Source organism: Rana temporaria, chromosome 4, assembly GCF_905171775.1.
Source record: "Rana temporaria chromosome 4, aRanTem1.1, whole genome shotgun sequence".
NCBI lineage: Eukaryota > Metazoa > Chordata > Amphibia > Anura > Ranidae > Rana > Rana temporaria.
In genome coordinates, this window is record NC_053492.1 from 322,860,659 (window position 1) to 322,879,340 (window position 18,682).

The 18,682-nt window shown below is 49.0% G+C and overlaps 1 protein-coding gene across 1 annotated transcript in view; it reads right to left on the bottom strand.

Moving 5' to 3' along the window:
* The window catches only part of IRF2BP2 (interferon regulatory factor 2 binding protein 2), an 87,410-nt gene extending 82,245 nt beyond the window's left edge, over nucleotides 1-5,165 (bottom strand). The window contains exon 1 of the mRNA XM_040350696.1: nucleotides 4,095-5,165. Coding sequence (XP_040206630.1) covers nucleotides 4,095-4,896 — 802 coding nt within the window. The 5' untranslated portion in view covers nucleotides 4,897-5,165. The remainder of the gene's footprint in view (nucleotides 1-4,094) is intronic.
* Between the last annotated feature and the right edge of the window lie 13,517 nt (nucleotides 5,166-18,682).

Sequence of the window (18,682 nt, forward strand, 5' to 3'; positions counted from 1 at the left end):
GGGAACCCTGGTTGTCACCCCAGTCTACTCTACTGATATGGACCAAAGCACATCATTCCCCCCCCCCCCCCCATCACATAGGGGGCAGGGCAACTAGTAGTCAACTGAAAATAGCTAGGAAGGTATGCAGCTTACAGAAAGTGACACTGCATTTTACAAAATCTGTACAATCTTTAGATTTATGTTTGTCTATACCGTGCAAGGGCCTGCCTGATTGGGTACAAACTGAAAGTTGTGTTCAGGTTTGACCTCATTTTTGTTAAATCTAAAAAGAAAAAATTTACAATAAGATTGTATAACGTATGGCTCGCTTTAGGGTCACCATACAATCAAGACAACCCATTAAATGCATAGTCAACCTATGCAGGTCCTTGGTATACCTAAAGAGATTGAAGCTGACACCATACACATACAATTTAATATGAAAAAAAATAAAAAAATATATATATATATTACACACACACACACACACACACACACACATTTATTTATAATATACACACACACACACACACATTTATTTATAATATACACACACACACATTTATTTATAATATACACACACACACACACACATTTATTTATAATATACACACACACACACATTTATTTATAATATACACACACACACACACATTTATTTATAATATACACACACACACACACACATTTATTTATAATATACACACACACACATTTATTTATAATATACACACACACACACACACACACACACATACATACATACATACATACATACATACATACATACATACATACATACATACATACATACATACATACATACATACATACATACATACATACATACATACACACCACTTCTCTACTTTGGGTGTTTTTCAGATTTGGTGTTTACAAGACTAAAACAGTTTTTTTTGCTAGAAAATTACTTAAAACCCACAAACATTATATATTTATTTTTTTCTAATACCCTAGAGAATAAAATGGCGATCATTGCAATACTTTTTGTCACACCATATTTGCGCAGCGGTCCTACAAGCGCACTTTTTTTGGAAAAAAATCACTTTTTTGAATTAAAAAATAAGACAGCAATAAATTTGGCCCAATTTATATATTGTGAAAGATAATGTTACACCGAGTAAAATGGTACCCAACATGTCACGCTTACAAATTGCGCCCGCTCGTGGCATGGCGTCAAACTTTTACCCTTACAAATCTCGATAGGCGACGTTTAAAAAATTCTATAGGTTGCATTTTTTGAGTTACAGAGTAGGTCTAGGGCTATAATTATTGCTCTCGCTCTAACAATCGCGGCGATACCTCACTTGTGTCGTTTGAACGCCATTTTCATATGCGGGCGCTACTCGCGTATGCGTTCGCTTCTGCGCACGAGCTCGTCGGAACGGGGCGCTCTAAAAAAAAAAAAATGTTTTTTTCTTATTTTAGTATTTTTTACACTGGAAAAAAAAAATGATCACTTTTATTCCTATTACAAGGAATGTAAACATCCCTTGTAATAGAAAAAAGCATGACGGGTCCTCTTAAATATGAGATCTGGGGTCAAAAAGACCTCAGATCTCATATTTAGACTAAAATGCAAAAAAAAAAAAAAAAAATTTAAACTGTCATTTTTTCAAATGACAAAAAAAAATAAAAAGTTTCTTTAAGAGGCTGGGCGGGACTGACGTTTTGACGTCACTTCCGCCCAGCAGAGCTATGGGGACGGGTGAAGGAGATTTTTCCTTCAGTCTCGTCCCCAGTCAGCAGCCGAACGCACCCGATCTCCTCCGCCGCTACCGACGGCTCCGGTAAGCGGCGGAGGGCGCGGGAGAGGGGGCCCGCTCCCGCCGCCAACGGCGATCTTCCGGCGAATCCGCCGCGAGATCCACCATTATCGTTAACAGAACCGCTGACACTAAAGATGGATACCTTGGTTGTGGCAGCAGCTGCTGCCGTTACCGAGATATCCATCTTTAAAGTTAGGCCGTATAAAGACGTACAGCGGTTTGGAAGTGGTTAAACACACACACACACACACACATATATATGTGTATCTCTCTAACACACACACACACACACACACTACAGACCAAAAGTTCCTTCTCATTCAAAGTTTTATTTTCATGACTATGCAAATTGTAGATTCACACTGAAGGCATCAAAACTATGAATTAACACATGTGGAATTATACATAACAAAAAAGTGTGAAACAACTGAAAATATATTTCATATTCTAGGTTCTTCAAAGTAGCCACCTTTTGCTTTGATTACTGCTTTGCACACTCTTGGCATTCTCTTGATGAGCTTCAAGAGGTAGTCACCTGGCGCAGCACCCCATCACTCTCCTTCTTGGTCAAATAGCCCTTACACAGCCTGGAGGTGTGTTTGGAGTCATTGTCCTGTTGAAAAATAAATGGTCCAACTAAACGCAAACCGGATGGAATAGCATGCCGCTGCAAGGTGCTGTGGTAGCCATGCTGGTTCAGTATGCCTTCAATTTTGAAGAAATCCCCAACAGTGTCACCAGCAAAGCACACCCACACCATCAAACCTCCTCCTCCATGCTTCACGGTGGGAACCGGGCATGTAGAGTCCATCCGTTCACCTTTTCTGCGTTGCACAAAGACACGGGGGTTGGAACCAAAGATCTCAAGTTTGGACTCATCAGACCAAAGCACAGATTTCCACTGGTCTAATGTCCATTCCTTGTGTTCTTTAGCCCAAACAAGTCTCTTCTGCTTGTTGCCTTTCTTTATCAGTGGTTTCCTAGCAGATATTCTACCATGAAGGCCTGATTCACACAGTCTCCTCTTAACAGTTCTAGAGATGTGTCTGCTGCAAAAGGTGGCTACTTTGAAGAACCTAGAATATGAAATATATTTTCAGTTGTTTCACACTTTTTTGTTATGTATAATTCCACATGTGTTCATTCATAGTTTCGATGCCTTCAGTGTGAATCTACAATTTTCATAGTCATGAAAATAAAGAAAACTCTTTGAATGAGAAGGTGTGTCCAAACTTGGTCTGATTATATATATACATACATATACACACACACACACACACACACACCCAATACTCACACTAAATATATTTTTTTGTATCAGATATTGATCAAGCAAGGCAACTTGGACATGCAACAGATAGTGACGATGTAGATCACCCCAAGTGATTGTGGGAGGGTTTGCATTGGGGTCTACAGGTTTGATCAATTGCATTTTGTGCACCCTTATGATTCATCTAGATGGGAGATCTCCAAATTGTGACTGGCCCTTGGGGCATTATTCCTCCCACTGCTGGGAACAGTGGGGCATAGTTACCGCCAGACACCCACAGTGGTGGGCACGCTACCCCTTCCCACTGACACCAATGATGGTGCACCGTTTACTCCCATTGATGCCAGGAAATTCTCTTCTCCCACTGGCCACAGTGCAGCCCCCCCCCCCTAAAGTTTAAAGGACAGTAAACTAACAACTGTACATTTTCTCCATCAGCTCATCCCCTACAGTTATCTCTTGACCTTCCCTTTCAGGTTGTAAGATCTAAGTAGCAGGGCTCTCTGATTACTACTGTATTAAAGTATTGTATATTTAGTTGTAAAGTGTGGCGTAAACAGTTGGTGCTATATAAATGCAGAGTAATAATAAACTGGTCCTTGAAAGTGTTTAGAAAGTTTGGAGACCCCTGATCAAGATAATAGAGCACAGGGGGGGGGGGGGGGGGGGGGGAACGCCACGAATCTGGTAAATTAGCCCTTTCCCAAAAGCAATGATTTTAGGTTGACGGAAACCATCACCATCTGTCACTCATTGCATGGTCGTGCCAGTTGTGTCACTCCACTGATGTTTGATTCGATGGTAAAGGGAGATTGTATAGCGTGTGCTCAGCCTGTCTGGTTCTTGAGTGGAATAACACGTTGCATCATGCTGCACACGGAAACACGTAGGACGTTCTTACACGGGGCTCCTCTTCATCCCACCCACTTGACAGTAGACCAAGCCTGTTTCTAGAAAAAGGGTTGCACCCTCAAACCCCCCCAGCTATGTGTACCCAGCCAATAAGAGATTAGCCTGTTGATATACAGGAATGGTGGAAAAACAATCCGTACCGGATTTGGATGCGGGGTTGCCGGCCTCGTAACCCATAGCCCTAGCCGGATCCTTCTTGAATTTGGTGTCGAAGGGCGAGTGGTTGTGCTGCATGGCCATCAGCGTGTCCCTCACCGTCTTGGGCTTGCTGATCCATTCCTTGTGGTTGTCTCCCAGCTCGGAGTAACTATCCGCCCGGTGCTTGTCCTTGGAATCATGCTCGGTGCTGGACACCGATCCGGATCTCTTATCCCCAGAGATAATCCCCATTGGAGGAGGCCTGACCCCCATCGGAGAGCCATTCATTAGGGCGCCCAGGGAAGCGGGCACCGCACTAGTCCTGCGAGGATTAGGGCTCTGGCGGTTCAGCTCCGGCGGCTCCTCAGGCTTAGGGAAGCCATTGGGAAGAAGGATGCCATTGACCGGCCTACCGACGTTATAATCCGAGGCAAGGCGGGGCGGTGGCCTGTCTCCCACCAGCGGGTAACGATCCATACATTGCTGAGAGGACCTAGAGACACCTTCCGGCCCCCCCACCTGGTGTCCTATCTGCGCCATCTCCTTGCCACCGTGCTGAGGAGGTTTCACCGAGGAGGAGGACGAGCTGGGGGGCCCCGGGGACCTCCCCTCCTGGAAGCCATGAGCCCGCTTCAGGTGCCGAGCTGTCTCAATGACGAACTCGATGCGATCCGCTCCCTCGTAGTTCACACACCCCCGACACACGGGCTCGGTGAAGTCCCAGATCATCGCCCATGGCATGCGGGGCAGGTCACACAGGTAACACGACTGTCTCCGGGAGGCGGCTATGGTGGCGGATGACATAGCAATAATGAGCTGAGAACACACACTCAGCCGCGCCAGTGCCCTCCGCCTAGGCTGCTTGTCGGTCCGGCAAAAGTCATGTACACTACGCCCGGGAGAGAGAGGGAGGAGCAGGAATTCTCTATCAAGGGCTTCTCTCGCTTTCCTCGGCTGCACCGCTCTCGGGAGGGGGGAGGAGTGAAAGAGAAAAAAAAGGGGGGGAAGGGATGCGCCTTTTCTATTGGCCGCGGCGTCAGTCACCAGAGGAGCCCCCCTTACTAGACTGCTGCCAAAAGCTCACAACAACTCCGAGTTTAACCCCTTCCTACGCCGAGCAACGAATCCTCCAAAGTCTGGCATCGCTCTTTAACCAGGGAACGCGGTTCGCTTTTCTTCTTTCCTTTCCCGCCTCTCTGACAAGCCTTGCTGGCAAAAGCCGATGACGTCACGGCCGAGCCAACCGTTGTGATTCCAGTTCTCTATTTACTTGATTCTTCGACAGTCCCCGTCCAGCCGCCACCGCCTCCCTTGTGCGCAGGCGCATTAACTGTCATTGCGCTTACACGCCCACGTTTCCTCGCTCGATCTCCACCCCCCCCCCTCCTCATTCTTTGAACTGCTGCCAAGACAACAAACAAGAGCTGCTGCTGCAGAAGAAGCACTGACTCAGACAGTTACTATGCCTTGCTGGGTTGGGGGGAGGAAAGATTATGTGCGTGTGATGCAAACAGAGGCCTACACACGATTAAAGAGAAACTCCTGATATGGAGAAGGAGGCCTGAATCCCCAGGGATAACCTTAGTGTTGTCTCAGGTTATTCAGTTTTCACAGGTAATGGAAATGTTAGACGGCTCATACATTATACAATTTCCTTTCAACTATGTGTGGCAAAGGCCTGCCTGATTGCATACACATTGGGGCTGATTTACTATGCTCTGTGCGCTGCGCTGGTTCATGCCTTAATTAGTGCGCCGGGTGAAGCCTTAATTAGGCGCATGAACCAGCGTAGCAGCCGGCGCATTGAAAGTAATATGTAAAGCCGCGCCGTTCTCCCTATAGAAGTCTATGGGAAAAATCAAAAGTGTTCATATTAAAGGCTAATCTGCAAGTTTTGTCCTAAAAAGTGTTTGGGGACCTCAGTCCTGCCCCAGGGGACATGTATCAATGATTTTTTTTTTTTTTTTTTAAACGGCCGTTTTTTCGGGAGCAGTGAAATTAATAATTCTTAAAGTGAAACAATAAAAGTGAAATATTCCTTTAAATTTCGTACCTAGGGGGGGTGTAATGTCAGCATGTGAAATAGCGCGTTTTTCCCGCACTTAGAACTGCCCCTGCACAAAGTGACATTCAGAAGGAAAAAAAGCCATTTAAAATTCACACGCGGCTATAATGAATTGTCGGCTCTGACAATTCTGACAGGATTAATTCATAAAACAAACAAAAAAAAAGTGTAGGGGTTCCCCCAAATTAAATTACCAGGCCCTTCAGGTCTGATATGGATATTAAGGGGAACCCCGCCGTAAAAAAATAAAAAAAAAAGACGTGCGGTTCCCGGCAAATATCCATACCAGGCCCTTCAGGTCTGGTGTGGATTTTAAGGGGAACTCCACCCCAAATTTAAAAAAAAAATGGCGTGGAGTCCCCCTAAAAATCCACACCAGACCCTTATCCGAGCACGTTAACCTGGCCGGCCGCAGAAAAGAGGGGGGACAGAGTGCGGCCCCCCCCCCCTCTCCTGAACCGCACCAGGCCACATGCCCCATGTTGATGGGGACAAGGGCCTCATCCCCACAACCCTTGCCCGGTGGTTGTGGGGGTCTGCGGGTGGGGGGCTTATCAGAATCTGGAAGACCCCTTTAACAAAGGGGACCCCCAGATCCTGGCCCCCCCCATGTGAAATGGTAATGGGGTACATTGTACCTCTACCATTTCACCCCAAAAAAATGTCAAAAGTGTTAAAAATGACAGTAGCCGGTTTTTGACAAATCTTTTAATAAAATCTTCTTTTCTTCTTCCATTCGGGTTTCTTCCGCTGCTTCTTTCTTGGGTCTTCTCGTCCACATCTTGCCCGACGTGTTCTTCTATCTTCTCCGTCCGTCCTTCAGCCTTCTCGTCTGCCCGGTGTCTTCTCCGTCCTTCAGCCTCCTCGTCTGCCCAGTGTCTTCTCCTATCTTCTTCTCCTTCCGTCGGCCTCCTCGTCCGCATCTTGTGTCTTCTCCGGTCTTCTTCTCGGTCCGCCAGCCTTCTCCTCCACATCTTTTTCTTCCCCGGACGGCGCGCTTGAATTTGAATTGGCCACCGTGTTCCGCTCCTGGGACCCGCCCCCCTCTGACGCCACAAGTAAACTCCTTAAAAGGTCATGTGCGTCAGAGGGGGGCGGGGTCATAGAGCGTCACACGGCGCGGGAATTCAATTTCAAGCGCGCCGCCCGGAGAAGAAGATGCCGCCGCTTCCAATTGAAGTTCCCGCCGTGTCACACTCATGTGACCCCGCCCCCCTCTGACGCACATATGCCACACGCGGACTTTCATATGAGTTTACCTGTGGCGTCAGAGGGGGGCGGGTCCCAGGAGCGGGAACACGGCGGCCAAATCAAATACAAACGCTGTGTCCGGGGAAGAAAAAGAGGTGGACGAGAAGGCTGGCGGACGGACGGAGAAGAAGACAGGAGAAGACAACGGGCAAGATGCGGGACCAGAAGGTAGAAGGACGGACGGAGAAGATAGAAGAACGCGTCGGGCAAGATGTGGACGAGAAGACCCAAGAAAGAAGCAGCGGAAGAAACCCGAAGGAGAGAAGAAAAGAAGATTTTATTAAAAGATTTGTCAAAAACCGGCTACTGTCATTTTTAACACTTTTGACATTTTTTTGGGGGTGAAATGGTAGAGGTACAATGTACCCCATTACCATTTCACACAGGGGGGGGGCCAGGATCTGGGGGTCCCCTTTGTTAAAGGGGTCTTCCAGATTCTAATAAGCCCCCCGCCCGCAGACCCCCACAACCACCGGGCAAGGGTTGTGGGGATGAGGCCCTTGTCCCCATCAACATGGGGACATCCTCCCCATGTTGAGGGCATGTGGCCTGGTGCGGTTCAGGAGAGGGGGGGGGCCGCACTCTGTCCCCCCCTCTTTTCTGCGGCCGGCCAGGTTAACGTGCTCGGATAAGGGTCTGGTGTGGATTTTTAGGGGGACTCCACGCCATTTTTTTTCAATTTGGGGTGGAGTTCCCCTTAAAATCCACACCAGACCTGAAGGGCCTGGTATGGATATTTGGGGGGACCCCACGCCATTTTTTGGGGGGGGTTTTACGGCGGGGTTCCCCTTAATATCCATTCCAGACCTGAAGGGCCTGGTAATTTAATTTGGGATTCCCATTTTTTTTTTTTTTTTTTTTTTATTATTTTTAATGAGCAATGACTGTATTCTTTATAGCCATGAGTACTTTAAACTTCCTTTTTTTTGTTTCACTTCAGAAATGACATCTTGTACAGGGACAGTTCTAAGCACGGGAAACATGCGTGTAAACCCCCTCCCCCCCTGTATGAAATTTAAAGGAATATTTCACTTTTATTATTTCACTTTAACCACTTCCATACCGCGCCTATTCTGGCACTTCTCTCCTTCATGTAAAAATTATATTTTGTTCCTGGGAAATTAATCAGGACCCCCAAACATTATATATAATTTTTTAGCAGACACCCTAGGGAATAAAGTGGCGGTCATTTTTTATTTGATTTCCAACGGTATTTGCGCAATAATTTTTTCTAACGCCTTTTTTTTGGCCCAAAAAAAAAACACGGTTCATGAATAATAAAAAAAAAAAAACAGTAAAGTTAGCCCAATTTTTATGGATAATAGATACCTAACTTGTCACGCTTTAATATTTTTTTTTTTTTTTATATATAATCTTTATTTTCAAAAAGGTTTTTTCACAGAAAAAACAAACATACAGACGAATGGCCAACATGGCCTGATAAATGAAGTACAGGCATACCCCACTTTTAAGTACACAATGGGACCAGAGCATGTATGTAAAACGAAAATGTACTTAAAGTGAAACAACACCTTTTTTCACTTCTAGGGTGTAGTGGGGGGTCAGGGGCTGTAGTGGGGGTGTCAGGAGCTGTAGTTGAGGTCTCAGGGGCTGTAGTGGGGGTGTCAGGGGCACACTGGAACAGGATGGGCTATGCTCTCTGAGCTTCAGCTCCTTCTACCGCGGCTGCAAAATGTCCGTACAGTACTTGTAAGGCACTTACGGGTATGTCCTTACTTGCGAGTGTATGTAAAGTGAGTGTACTTAAAGCGGGGTATGCCTGTACAAGAAGTACAACCATCATATTGCAGTGCGCATCAAAACGGATCTTATCTCGGGCATTCGAGCGGAACATACTACTAAAACATATCTTCTAGGGCATGCCCATACCAGGGCGCACGGCTGGGGGAATAAGGAGCATCATATACAGGGTATATTATAAGCTAATTCCATTATGAATCACCCCGCCCGCACCACTGAAGCATACCCCAGGGGGAGGGATGCCCCTCTACCAGCTAAAATCATCTGAACAAACCTCCGAGCTTCGGGCTAACGTGCAATGGGAAAGCGGAGAAGAGAAGGGGGGGGTGGGAGAGGGTCACATACATAACAAAAGGAACAAAAAAAAAGGGGGGGGGTCTTCGGTACATGTGCATCAACAACAAAGAGATACTAGATAGACTGTAACATCTCTACTATGGCTACATCAGTCCACTGTTTCATTAGGGTCATCAGCGGCACCTCCTTCAACAACATTGGGCCCCCTGCCAGAGGGGTTCACCCCCTGGGGGGGCCCAAGCCCAGGCAGCTCCCCAGGGCCCGTATAGTGTATCCAAGTCGCCCATATCGAGTAGAATTTGTCATATTTATCCTTGCACTGCGCCATCCACTTCTCCGCTTCCATAATTTTGTTTACCATATCCACCCACTCAGAGCGGGACGGTACCTGAGGTGTCTTCCAATGTATTGGAATCAGCCGCCTGGCCGCATTGAGCAGATGAGGCAGTGCAGACTTGCGGTAAAGGCTGACTGGGATGGTGGGGAAGTGGAGCAGGGACTCCAATGGGGAGTCTGGAAGTACCACGTCCAGAATCAGTTTGATCTGGGCATGGACATCTTGCCAAAAGGGGCGCAGCTTGGGGCACTCCCACCAAATATGCAGGAACGTGCCCCGTTGGCCGCACTCCCGCCAGCATGCATCTGAAAGAGAAGGGTATATCTGAGTGAGCCTGGTTGGGACCCTGTACCATCTGGTGAGCACCTTATAACCATTTTCCTGCATCTTTGTGTCAACCGTGCTCGTATGTGTGAGCTGGTACATGTGGTCCAGCTGAGGCTGAGTAAAGTTGTGTTGCAGGTCTCCTTCCCATTCCCGTATGAACCTTGGCTTCCCGTCCTCCCGTAGGGAGTAGATCAAGGCATGTAACACTGAAATGGCGTGAGGGACAGCCGCCGGGGACATACAGAGGCGCTCAAAAGGGGACGCCTGCGTGGGTGACCTGACTACCCGGGGCAGAGAGGCGAGAAAGTGACTAAGTTGCCGATAGCGCCACTCATCCATCAGAAAGGGGCCATATTGTTCCCTCAGCGTGGCCAGGGGCAGCAGACCCCCATCCTGGACAAACCTCCCACACCTGGACTCCCCGTCCGCCGTCCACGTCCGGAAAAAGGATGGGTGTTCCCCCGGAGTAAACCAGGGGAAGCCCCCTAGGGGCGCCAGCGGAGAGGTAGGCAAAGCCAACTCCCCCGACTTGTTTAGGGCATCCCAGATCGCCAGGGCATGGACCGCAAAAGGGGAAACCAGTGCAGACAAACCCCTATGCTCCCCGGGCACCCACGGGGCGTGGGACAGGTTACGCCCCGCCAGGTACTTATCTAGAGGAACCCACATCTTGTGCTGGACGCTATGGTTCCAATCCAAAATGCGCTGAAGGGCTATTGATTCGTAATATCTCCTCACCACCGGGACCCCCAGCCCACCCGCAGACTTAGGACGTTGCAGAATGCGGAGAGCTAGCCGAGGACACTTCCCACTCCAGATATATTGGATGAATAGGCTATTGAGGCTTGAGAAGAAGGCCCTGGGCAGAGCAACCGGAACCATCTGTTGGAAAAACAAAATTCTGGGGAGCACATTCATTTTCAACACACTGACCCGGCCCATCCACGAGAAGGCCGCCTTGTCCCACCTTCCCAAGTCCACCCTGATGGTCGAGAGCAGTGGGGCGTAGTTATATTCATACAACCGAGCGCAGCTCGCTGGAAGATGAACTCCCAGATATTTCAGTGACGATTGACACCATGTGAATGAGAACGCAGCCTGCAGCTGCGCGCGCAGTCCCGGGGGAATGGTCAGTAATAGGATCTCCGACTTGGCGTAGTTTATCTTGAAATTAGATAGAAGGTTAAACTCCGCCAACTCTGCCATAATGTTGGGCAGTGACACCAGAGGTTCAGACACATAAAACAATACGTCGTCCGCGTAGGCGGACAACTTATGTTCCCTGGGGCTGACCTTTAACCCCCTGATGTTGCTATTGAGGCGAATCCGGCTGAGCAGCGGTTCAAGCGTCAAAGCAAACACGAGGGGTGACAGCGGGCAACCCTGCCGCGTCCCATTGCTAATCGGAAAGGGGTCTGACAGTAGGCCGTTAACCTTGACTCTGGCGGACGGAGAGCTATACAGGGAGGATATCCATGCCAGCATATTAGGACCAAGACCAAGCTTGGTCAAAACTATAGTCATATATGTCCAATCCACCCGGTCAAATGCCTTCTCGGCATCAGTTGAAAGCAAAAGACATGGTTGTGGGACTGTTTGCGATTCTACCCAGTGGATCAGCTGGAGTGCCCTATTCGCATTGTCCCTCGCTTCCCTGCCCATGATAAAGCCTGTTTGGTCCGGGTGCACCACAGACGGGAGCACCGGCTTAAGCCTATTGGCCAATATTTTGGCCAGAATCTTGATGTCGGTGTTCAGGAGCGATATAGGCCTATAGCTACCCGGCAGGGAGTGGTCCTTCCCCTCCTTTGGTAAGACCGAGATATGGGCCAGCAGTGCCTCCGGAGGCATAGCTGTGCCTGACGCTAACGCCGTAAAGTACGCGCACATAGGCCTCGACAGTTCCTCCCCATATTTTTTATAGTAAGTATTGGTGTAACCGTCGGGGCCAGGACTTTTCCCATTAGGGAGATCCTTTACCACCGCCCGAATCTCAGCGACCGTGATAGGGGCATCAAGTTGTTTACCCACCGACGCTTCCAACTGTGGGAATTGCGCCTCTGCCAGGTATTGGTGTATTCTAGCAGCCCGCTGTGTATCAGAAACTCCCGGTAGCGTGTCTGGGAGGTTGTAAAGCTGGGCATAGAAGTCCCGAAACGCCGCCGCTATCTTGGATGAATGGACAACAGGCGTACCCGCCGCAGACTTCAATTTGTGTACGTGGCCCGCGTCCCGTTGGCCCCTGAGGGCCCTAGCCAGCATCCTCCCGCATTTGTTGCGAATTCATAAAATTTATGGGTCAGGTATCGTAGCCGTGCCCTGATCTTAGAGTCCCAGGAGATCCGCCAGATCCCGGCGGAGAGAGACCAGCTCCACCGCCAGCTCTGGGGTGACCTTCTTTTTATGGGTAAGTTCCGCCGTGCGAAGCCTAGTCAGCAGAGTCTGTAGTTCACCCTCCCTAGCCTTCTTAAGCCTAGCCCCCTGTGAGATCAGCTCTCCCCGCACCACCGCCTTGTGGCCCTCCCAGACAGACCCCATGCCCACCTCGCCAACCGTATTCTCTGCGAAGTACATGGAGATAGTGTCTGAGACTCGCTTCTGAGCAACAGCATCATCAAGGATGCCATCGTTCAAGCGCCATGACCAAGTCCGTGCCTCCACCGAAAGGGGACGCAGGGAGATGGACACGGCGCGTGATCGAAATAGTAATGGAGCCAATGGAGGCCCCGGCCAGTGAGTCAAGGGAGAACTGATCCATCAATAGAAGATCTATGCGGGTATACACGTCCATGCGTCGCTGAAAAATAGCTGTAGTCCCTGTCAGTCGGGCGGAGCAGCCTCCAACAGTCACCAAATGGTGGGCCTGAAGAGCCTTCCGAAAGCGTTTTAAAAAGGCAAACGAATGCCCCGAGCGGCCTGAGGATGTGTCCACATGGGGGTCCGGGCATACGTTAAAGTCTCCCCCCAGGATGAGGTGTCCATCCCGGAAGGTAGACAATGTCTCCAGCACAGAGTCCAGAAGGAAATCTGTCCGCTGTTCGGGGCATAGAGCGTCGCGAGGGTATATTTACGGCCAGAGATGGTACCCTTGACAAAGGCAAAGCGACCACCAGGGTCTAGTTTTTGATCCTCAACGATGAAAGGGCAATTTTTGTGGATCGCAATAGCCCCCCCCCCCCCCCGATTTAGCTCGGGGGGAATTGCCAAGGAACCACTGAGGGTAAAGGTGAGTGGGAAGGCGGGGGACCGAGTCAGTGCGGAAATGTGTCTCCTGTAAAAAAAGAACATGAGCCCCCATGCGTTTCATCTCAAGCCACAACTTACTGCGTTTCATCGGAGAGCCCAGGCCACGAACGTTGTATGATACGACTTTCACATCAGCCATCGCGGATGATCTAGGACTGGACACGGGAGGGACCGTTCACACAACCCTGCCAGCAAACAGGAGCACATAGAACTCACCGAACTTCGATGGAGCCTAGGAGATAGAGCACGGTTAAAACAGATGCTTAGTACCAAAAACACATGGGGTGGGTGGGGAATAAAGGAAAAACAATCATCAAGGAGCAAAAAAGAAAACATCCAAAAATAACACAGTGCCCAACGGGCACAACTCAGTGCAATTACACCGCTGGTCGGAGATCCCCCCCGTCTCCCAAAAAGGGAACGGCGGCGGGGATCAGCGAGCAGAGGTCGTCCCCACAAAGGGAGCATAACTCCAAAGGAGTCGGCCTAATGGGGGGTTAGTGACGAGGCACAGAGTGCAAGTCCGTCCAGCGACCCGCTGGCATCACTTAAAGCATTGTCTACCCCTGAGCCCAGGAGAGACTAGTATAACGGCATCCCGGGGGGGTAACATTCAGTATTGTCAGCTTCAAAAAGGGAGAACCTGGCAGTTCAGGAGCCAAAGAAAAGAAAAAAAAGGAAATTGTAGAAGCCACAGTTCATCCGGCAATGCCAATATACAACCAAACGTTAAGGAAAACAGAAGGAGGCATTACAGGAGCCAGGAACTCCAAAGGCCACAATTCACAGTTCATGCCTCTCTTGCGGGGAATGAGGGAGCGGAGTATGGCCCGGTGGGCCCCTCCTGGGGCCACGACGGGGGTTGCGGCGGCGGACCGGTTGCCACTGCCCAGGACGGTTAGGCAAAGATATGTCCGGCGAGGCCCTCCAGTCCGGGATATCCACACGAGGGAGCCCCAGGGATTCCAGGAATCGGGGCAGGTCCTCTTTGGTACGAAGTGTATGTGACTGACCGTCCTTAGTAGCTGACAGGCTAAATGGAAAGCCCCAACGGTAGGTCAGCTGGGCATCCTGGAGAGCCCTAGAAGGGGTTTGAGGGCCCGGCGTTGCAATCAGCGTGCACCTGGACAGGTCTGGGAAGAAGGTTAGTTGTGCGCCATCAAAGTCCACATGCCGGACACCTCTGACCTGGGTCATAATGCGCTCCTTGAGGGAGTATTTGTTCAGCTTACAAATGATGTCCCGGGGTTTGTCTGGGTCGTCCGAGGGAGGGCGTAGGGCACGGTGTGCTCGATCTATTTCAATGAAGTCAGGGGCTTGGCGGCCTAGGATTTGTTTAAATACCCCCTGTAAGGTGGGGACAATCTCCCTCGGGCCTGTTGCTTCAGGCAGGCCTCTGATGCGAATATTCACCCTGCGGCTTCTATTTTCAAAATCGTCCATTTGATCCAGCAGGGCCTCAAGCCTGCGATCCTGCATTTTACAGTGTTCAGTGAGTGCTTGCAGGGCCGGGGTTGTTTCTTCCCACTGTGTTTCCAGAGTTTCCACTCTGCCCCCTAAATAAGCAGTGTCTACTTGCAGATCTGCGATGTCCTGCCTTAGGGCCTTCTCCACCTTGTGAACAAAACGCTCCAGGTCAGCCTTAGTGGGGAGGGAGAGTATGTGGGAACGAATGTCCTTATCTCCCCAGGGATCCGCTCCGCTCCCCTGCTCATCAATGCTTTCTGAGCCAGAGGTGGATGGGGAGCGAGGCTGAGTAGGAGCCTGCACGTGTGGGGAAGCTATAGGAGAGGCCTGCCTGGCCTCAGGCCTAGCAGCGTGGGACCCGGGCGCCATCTTGGCGGTACTTGCCGTTTCGCCGCCGGCTCCAAAGTAAGTGTCCAGCAGACCGGAGCTCCCCCGAGGTGTCCGCTGAGGTTGCGGGAGGGCTTGCGCTTTGAGGGCATCTTTCGGTGTGAGAATTCCCCCCCGGAACCGCCGTAGGTGCCTGTAACAGCGCGGGTCGCACGGAGCTCACAGAAAGCGCGTCCTCACTCTCTCATGCCGCGGCCACGCCCAGTCACGCTTTAATATTGCACACACTCATGGAATGGCGCCAAACTTCGGGACATAAAAATATTTATAGGCAATGCTTTTTTTTTTTACAGGTGACCAGTTCAGAGTTACAGAGGAGGTCTAGGGCTAGAATTATTGTTCTCGCTCTAACGCACGCGTCAATACCTCACATGTGTGGTTTGAATGGTGTTTACATATGTGGGCGGGACTTACATGCATATTCGCTTCTGAGTGCGAGCTTCTAGGGACAGGGGCGTTATTTTTTTTTTTTTTTATATTTTTTACCTCATATTTTTCTTCTTGCACTTTTTTGTCACTTTTTTTGATTTTGGATCACTTTTCTTCCTATTACAAGGAATGTAAACATCCCTTGTAATAGGACTAGTGTGTGACAGGTCCTCTTTATGGAGAGAGGCGGGGTCAATAAGGCTGGAAAGCATGGTATTGAAAAAAAAAAAAAAGATCTCATGCTTCCAGCTGCAATCATGTTCGTTCAGCACAGTGGTGTAGTGTATAGCACTTTGACCTAGCAGCAAAAGGGTCGCTGGTTCGAATCCAGCCTGTGACACCATCTACATGGAGTTTGCATGTTCTCCCTGTGCCTGCGTGGGTTTCCTCCCACAATATAAAAACACGCTGTAAATCGGATCCGTTCTAAATAAGCCATAATATGCAGTAGTATATTTAGGTTTTGTTCTGCCCTAGGCCTGACTACATATCTGCACCTCCTAATAGAAAAATGACCCACCCCTTCCTGTCAAGGTCACACCCTGTTTTTGTATGACCGCGCAGGAATTTTCAGGGGACCCACACACTAGTTCTGGGGGAGGGTGGCACTGGATTCCTTAACCACTTCCATACAGGCACTTACGCACCTTCCCGCCCAAGCCAATTTCAGCTTTCAGCACTGTCGCACTTTGAATGGCAATTGCTCGGTCATACAACACTGTACCCAAACAAAATTGGCGTCCTTTTTCCCCCACAAATAGAGCTTTCTTTTGTTGGTATTTGATCACCTCTGCGATTTTTTTTTTTGCGCAACAACTAAAAAAAGACAGCTAAATTTTGAAAAAAAACACGTTTTTTATTTTTTTCTGTTAATTTTTTTGTAAATAAGTTTTTCTCTTTCAATTACGGGCACTGATATGGCGCACTGATGGGCCACGATGAGATGACACTGATGGACATCGATGAGCGTAGTACTGACGGGCACAGATGAGGTGGCATTGATTGGCGGCGCTGGTATGCGGCACTGATGGGCACTCATAGGCGGCACTGATGGGCACTCATGGGCGGCACAAATGGGCACTCATGGGCGGCACTTATGGGTGGCACTGATGGATACTTATGGGTGGCACAGGTGGGCACTGATAGGTGGGCACTGTGCATGGATGGGCACTGTGTGTGGCACTGATGGACACTGTGGGGTGGCACTGATTTCCCAGGTTGCCAGTCAGTGCCCATTTGTGGCACTGATTGCATCTTTTTTTTTTTTTTTTTAATGCTTTTTGTTTTTTTTTTTTTCCATATTTTTTTTTTTTGCCCACCCTGGTGGTCCAGGGTGGGCATCCCTGGTGGTCCAGTGTGGTGATCTGAGGGGGGGCTGCGCTGATAAACAATCAGTGCGAACGCCCCCTGTCAGGAAAGCGGCCGATCGGCTCTCCTTACTCGCTTCTGTCAGACGCGAGTGAGGAACGAGCCATCGATGGCTCTTCCCTGTTTACATCGTGATCAGCCGTGATTGGACACGGTGATCACGTGGTAAAGAGTCTCCGTCTCCGTGAGAGACTCTTTACCGAGATCGGAGATGCAGGGTGTCAGACTGACACCCCGCATCACCGATCACCGCGCTGCGTGCCCCCACAGGCGCGCGCGGCATGAAATCCTGCAGGACGTCCTGTCAGGATTGTGTAACCACTTCCCGGACGTAAATCGGGCCATAGGCTGGGCGGGAAGTGGTTAATTTACATAGTTTTTCTCTCACTTCTGTTTGGGCTATGGGGCAGGAAGTGAAGGCAAATCTCCCCCAATTGGACACAGATAATACAAAATAAACTGACAGGGCCTATAACCTCCCTCACTCTATCCAAAATTAAAGAAATAAAACGTGTTGATTATAGTTCTAGTCAGGGGCGGACTGACCATTGAGTCACTCGGGCACTGCCCGAGGGCCCCATGCCACTAGGGTGCCCCATCCGGGTTGCCAGGCTCAGTAAAACCAGGGACAGTATGTAAAAATCTTTTATTTTTTTAGATCTGTCCCCCTGATATGTCCGAAACTGACATGCTTTTAATGTGAATATCCCAAGATTTTAGCTGCCCGCCTCTGCACTACCTCCTGGCGTGGTGGCCATCTGTAAGCCAGAGGGGCCCCCATACTCTTCTATTGCCCGGGGGCCCCATGAGTTGTCAGTCCGCCCCTGGTTCTAGTTTAAGCACAAATTTCATAGAGTTTTATTGAGAGGCCTAAGAAAATATAACCATGCCAATAGGCCAGGATACAGCTTTGCTAATATGTAGGAATGTGTGTGTTAGAGCACCCCACCCAATGTTAACTAAAATATTATTAATTTGCAAATAAGTATTATCTGCTCATTTTTTGGGGATGTCTGCACCCCTGATAGTGAGAACATTTGTGAGGTTTCTTCACCCTTTCTAATTCAAATTCATTCACTTCCTGTCACATAGCCAAACAGGAAGTGAGGGTAAAACCTTACTAATATCTTTTCTTGGGGACACAGAGATCAATCTAAATAGTTTCCCATTAAGTAAATTGCACTCTAGCATTTTGCTGTGTACACCGCAAATTATTAGGGATCTTGGACTTTGGGGTCCATTTACTAAAGGCAAATCTACTTTACACTACAAGTGCAAAGCAAGGAAGAAAACAAAACAACTTTGCTTCTACAGGATTGGATGTTAAAACCATCAGTGCTTCCTCTCTGATTTTCAGCAACTATGCTTGTACTGCAGAGTGGCTTTGCCTTTACTAAACCCCAAACTAAATAATCATTTGGGCAGGGATCCTCAAACTACGGCCTCCAGCTGTTGTAGAACTACACATCCATGAGGCCTTGTAATGCACTGACATTCACAGACATGACTAGGCATGATGGGAATTGTAGTTCCTGAACAACTGGAGGGCCGTAGTTTGAAGACCCATGATTTGGGGTGTACACAGCAGTGCTGGAGTGCAATTTGCTTAATGGGGACACTAGTTAGATTGACCTGTGTCCCCAAGAAAAGACACT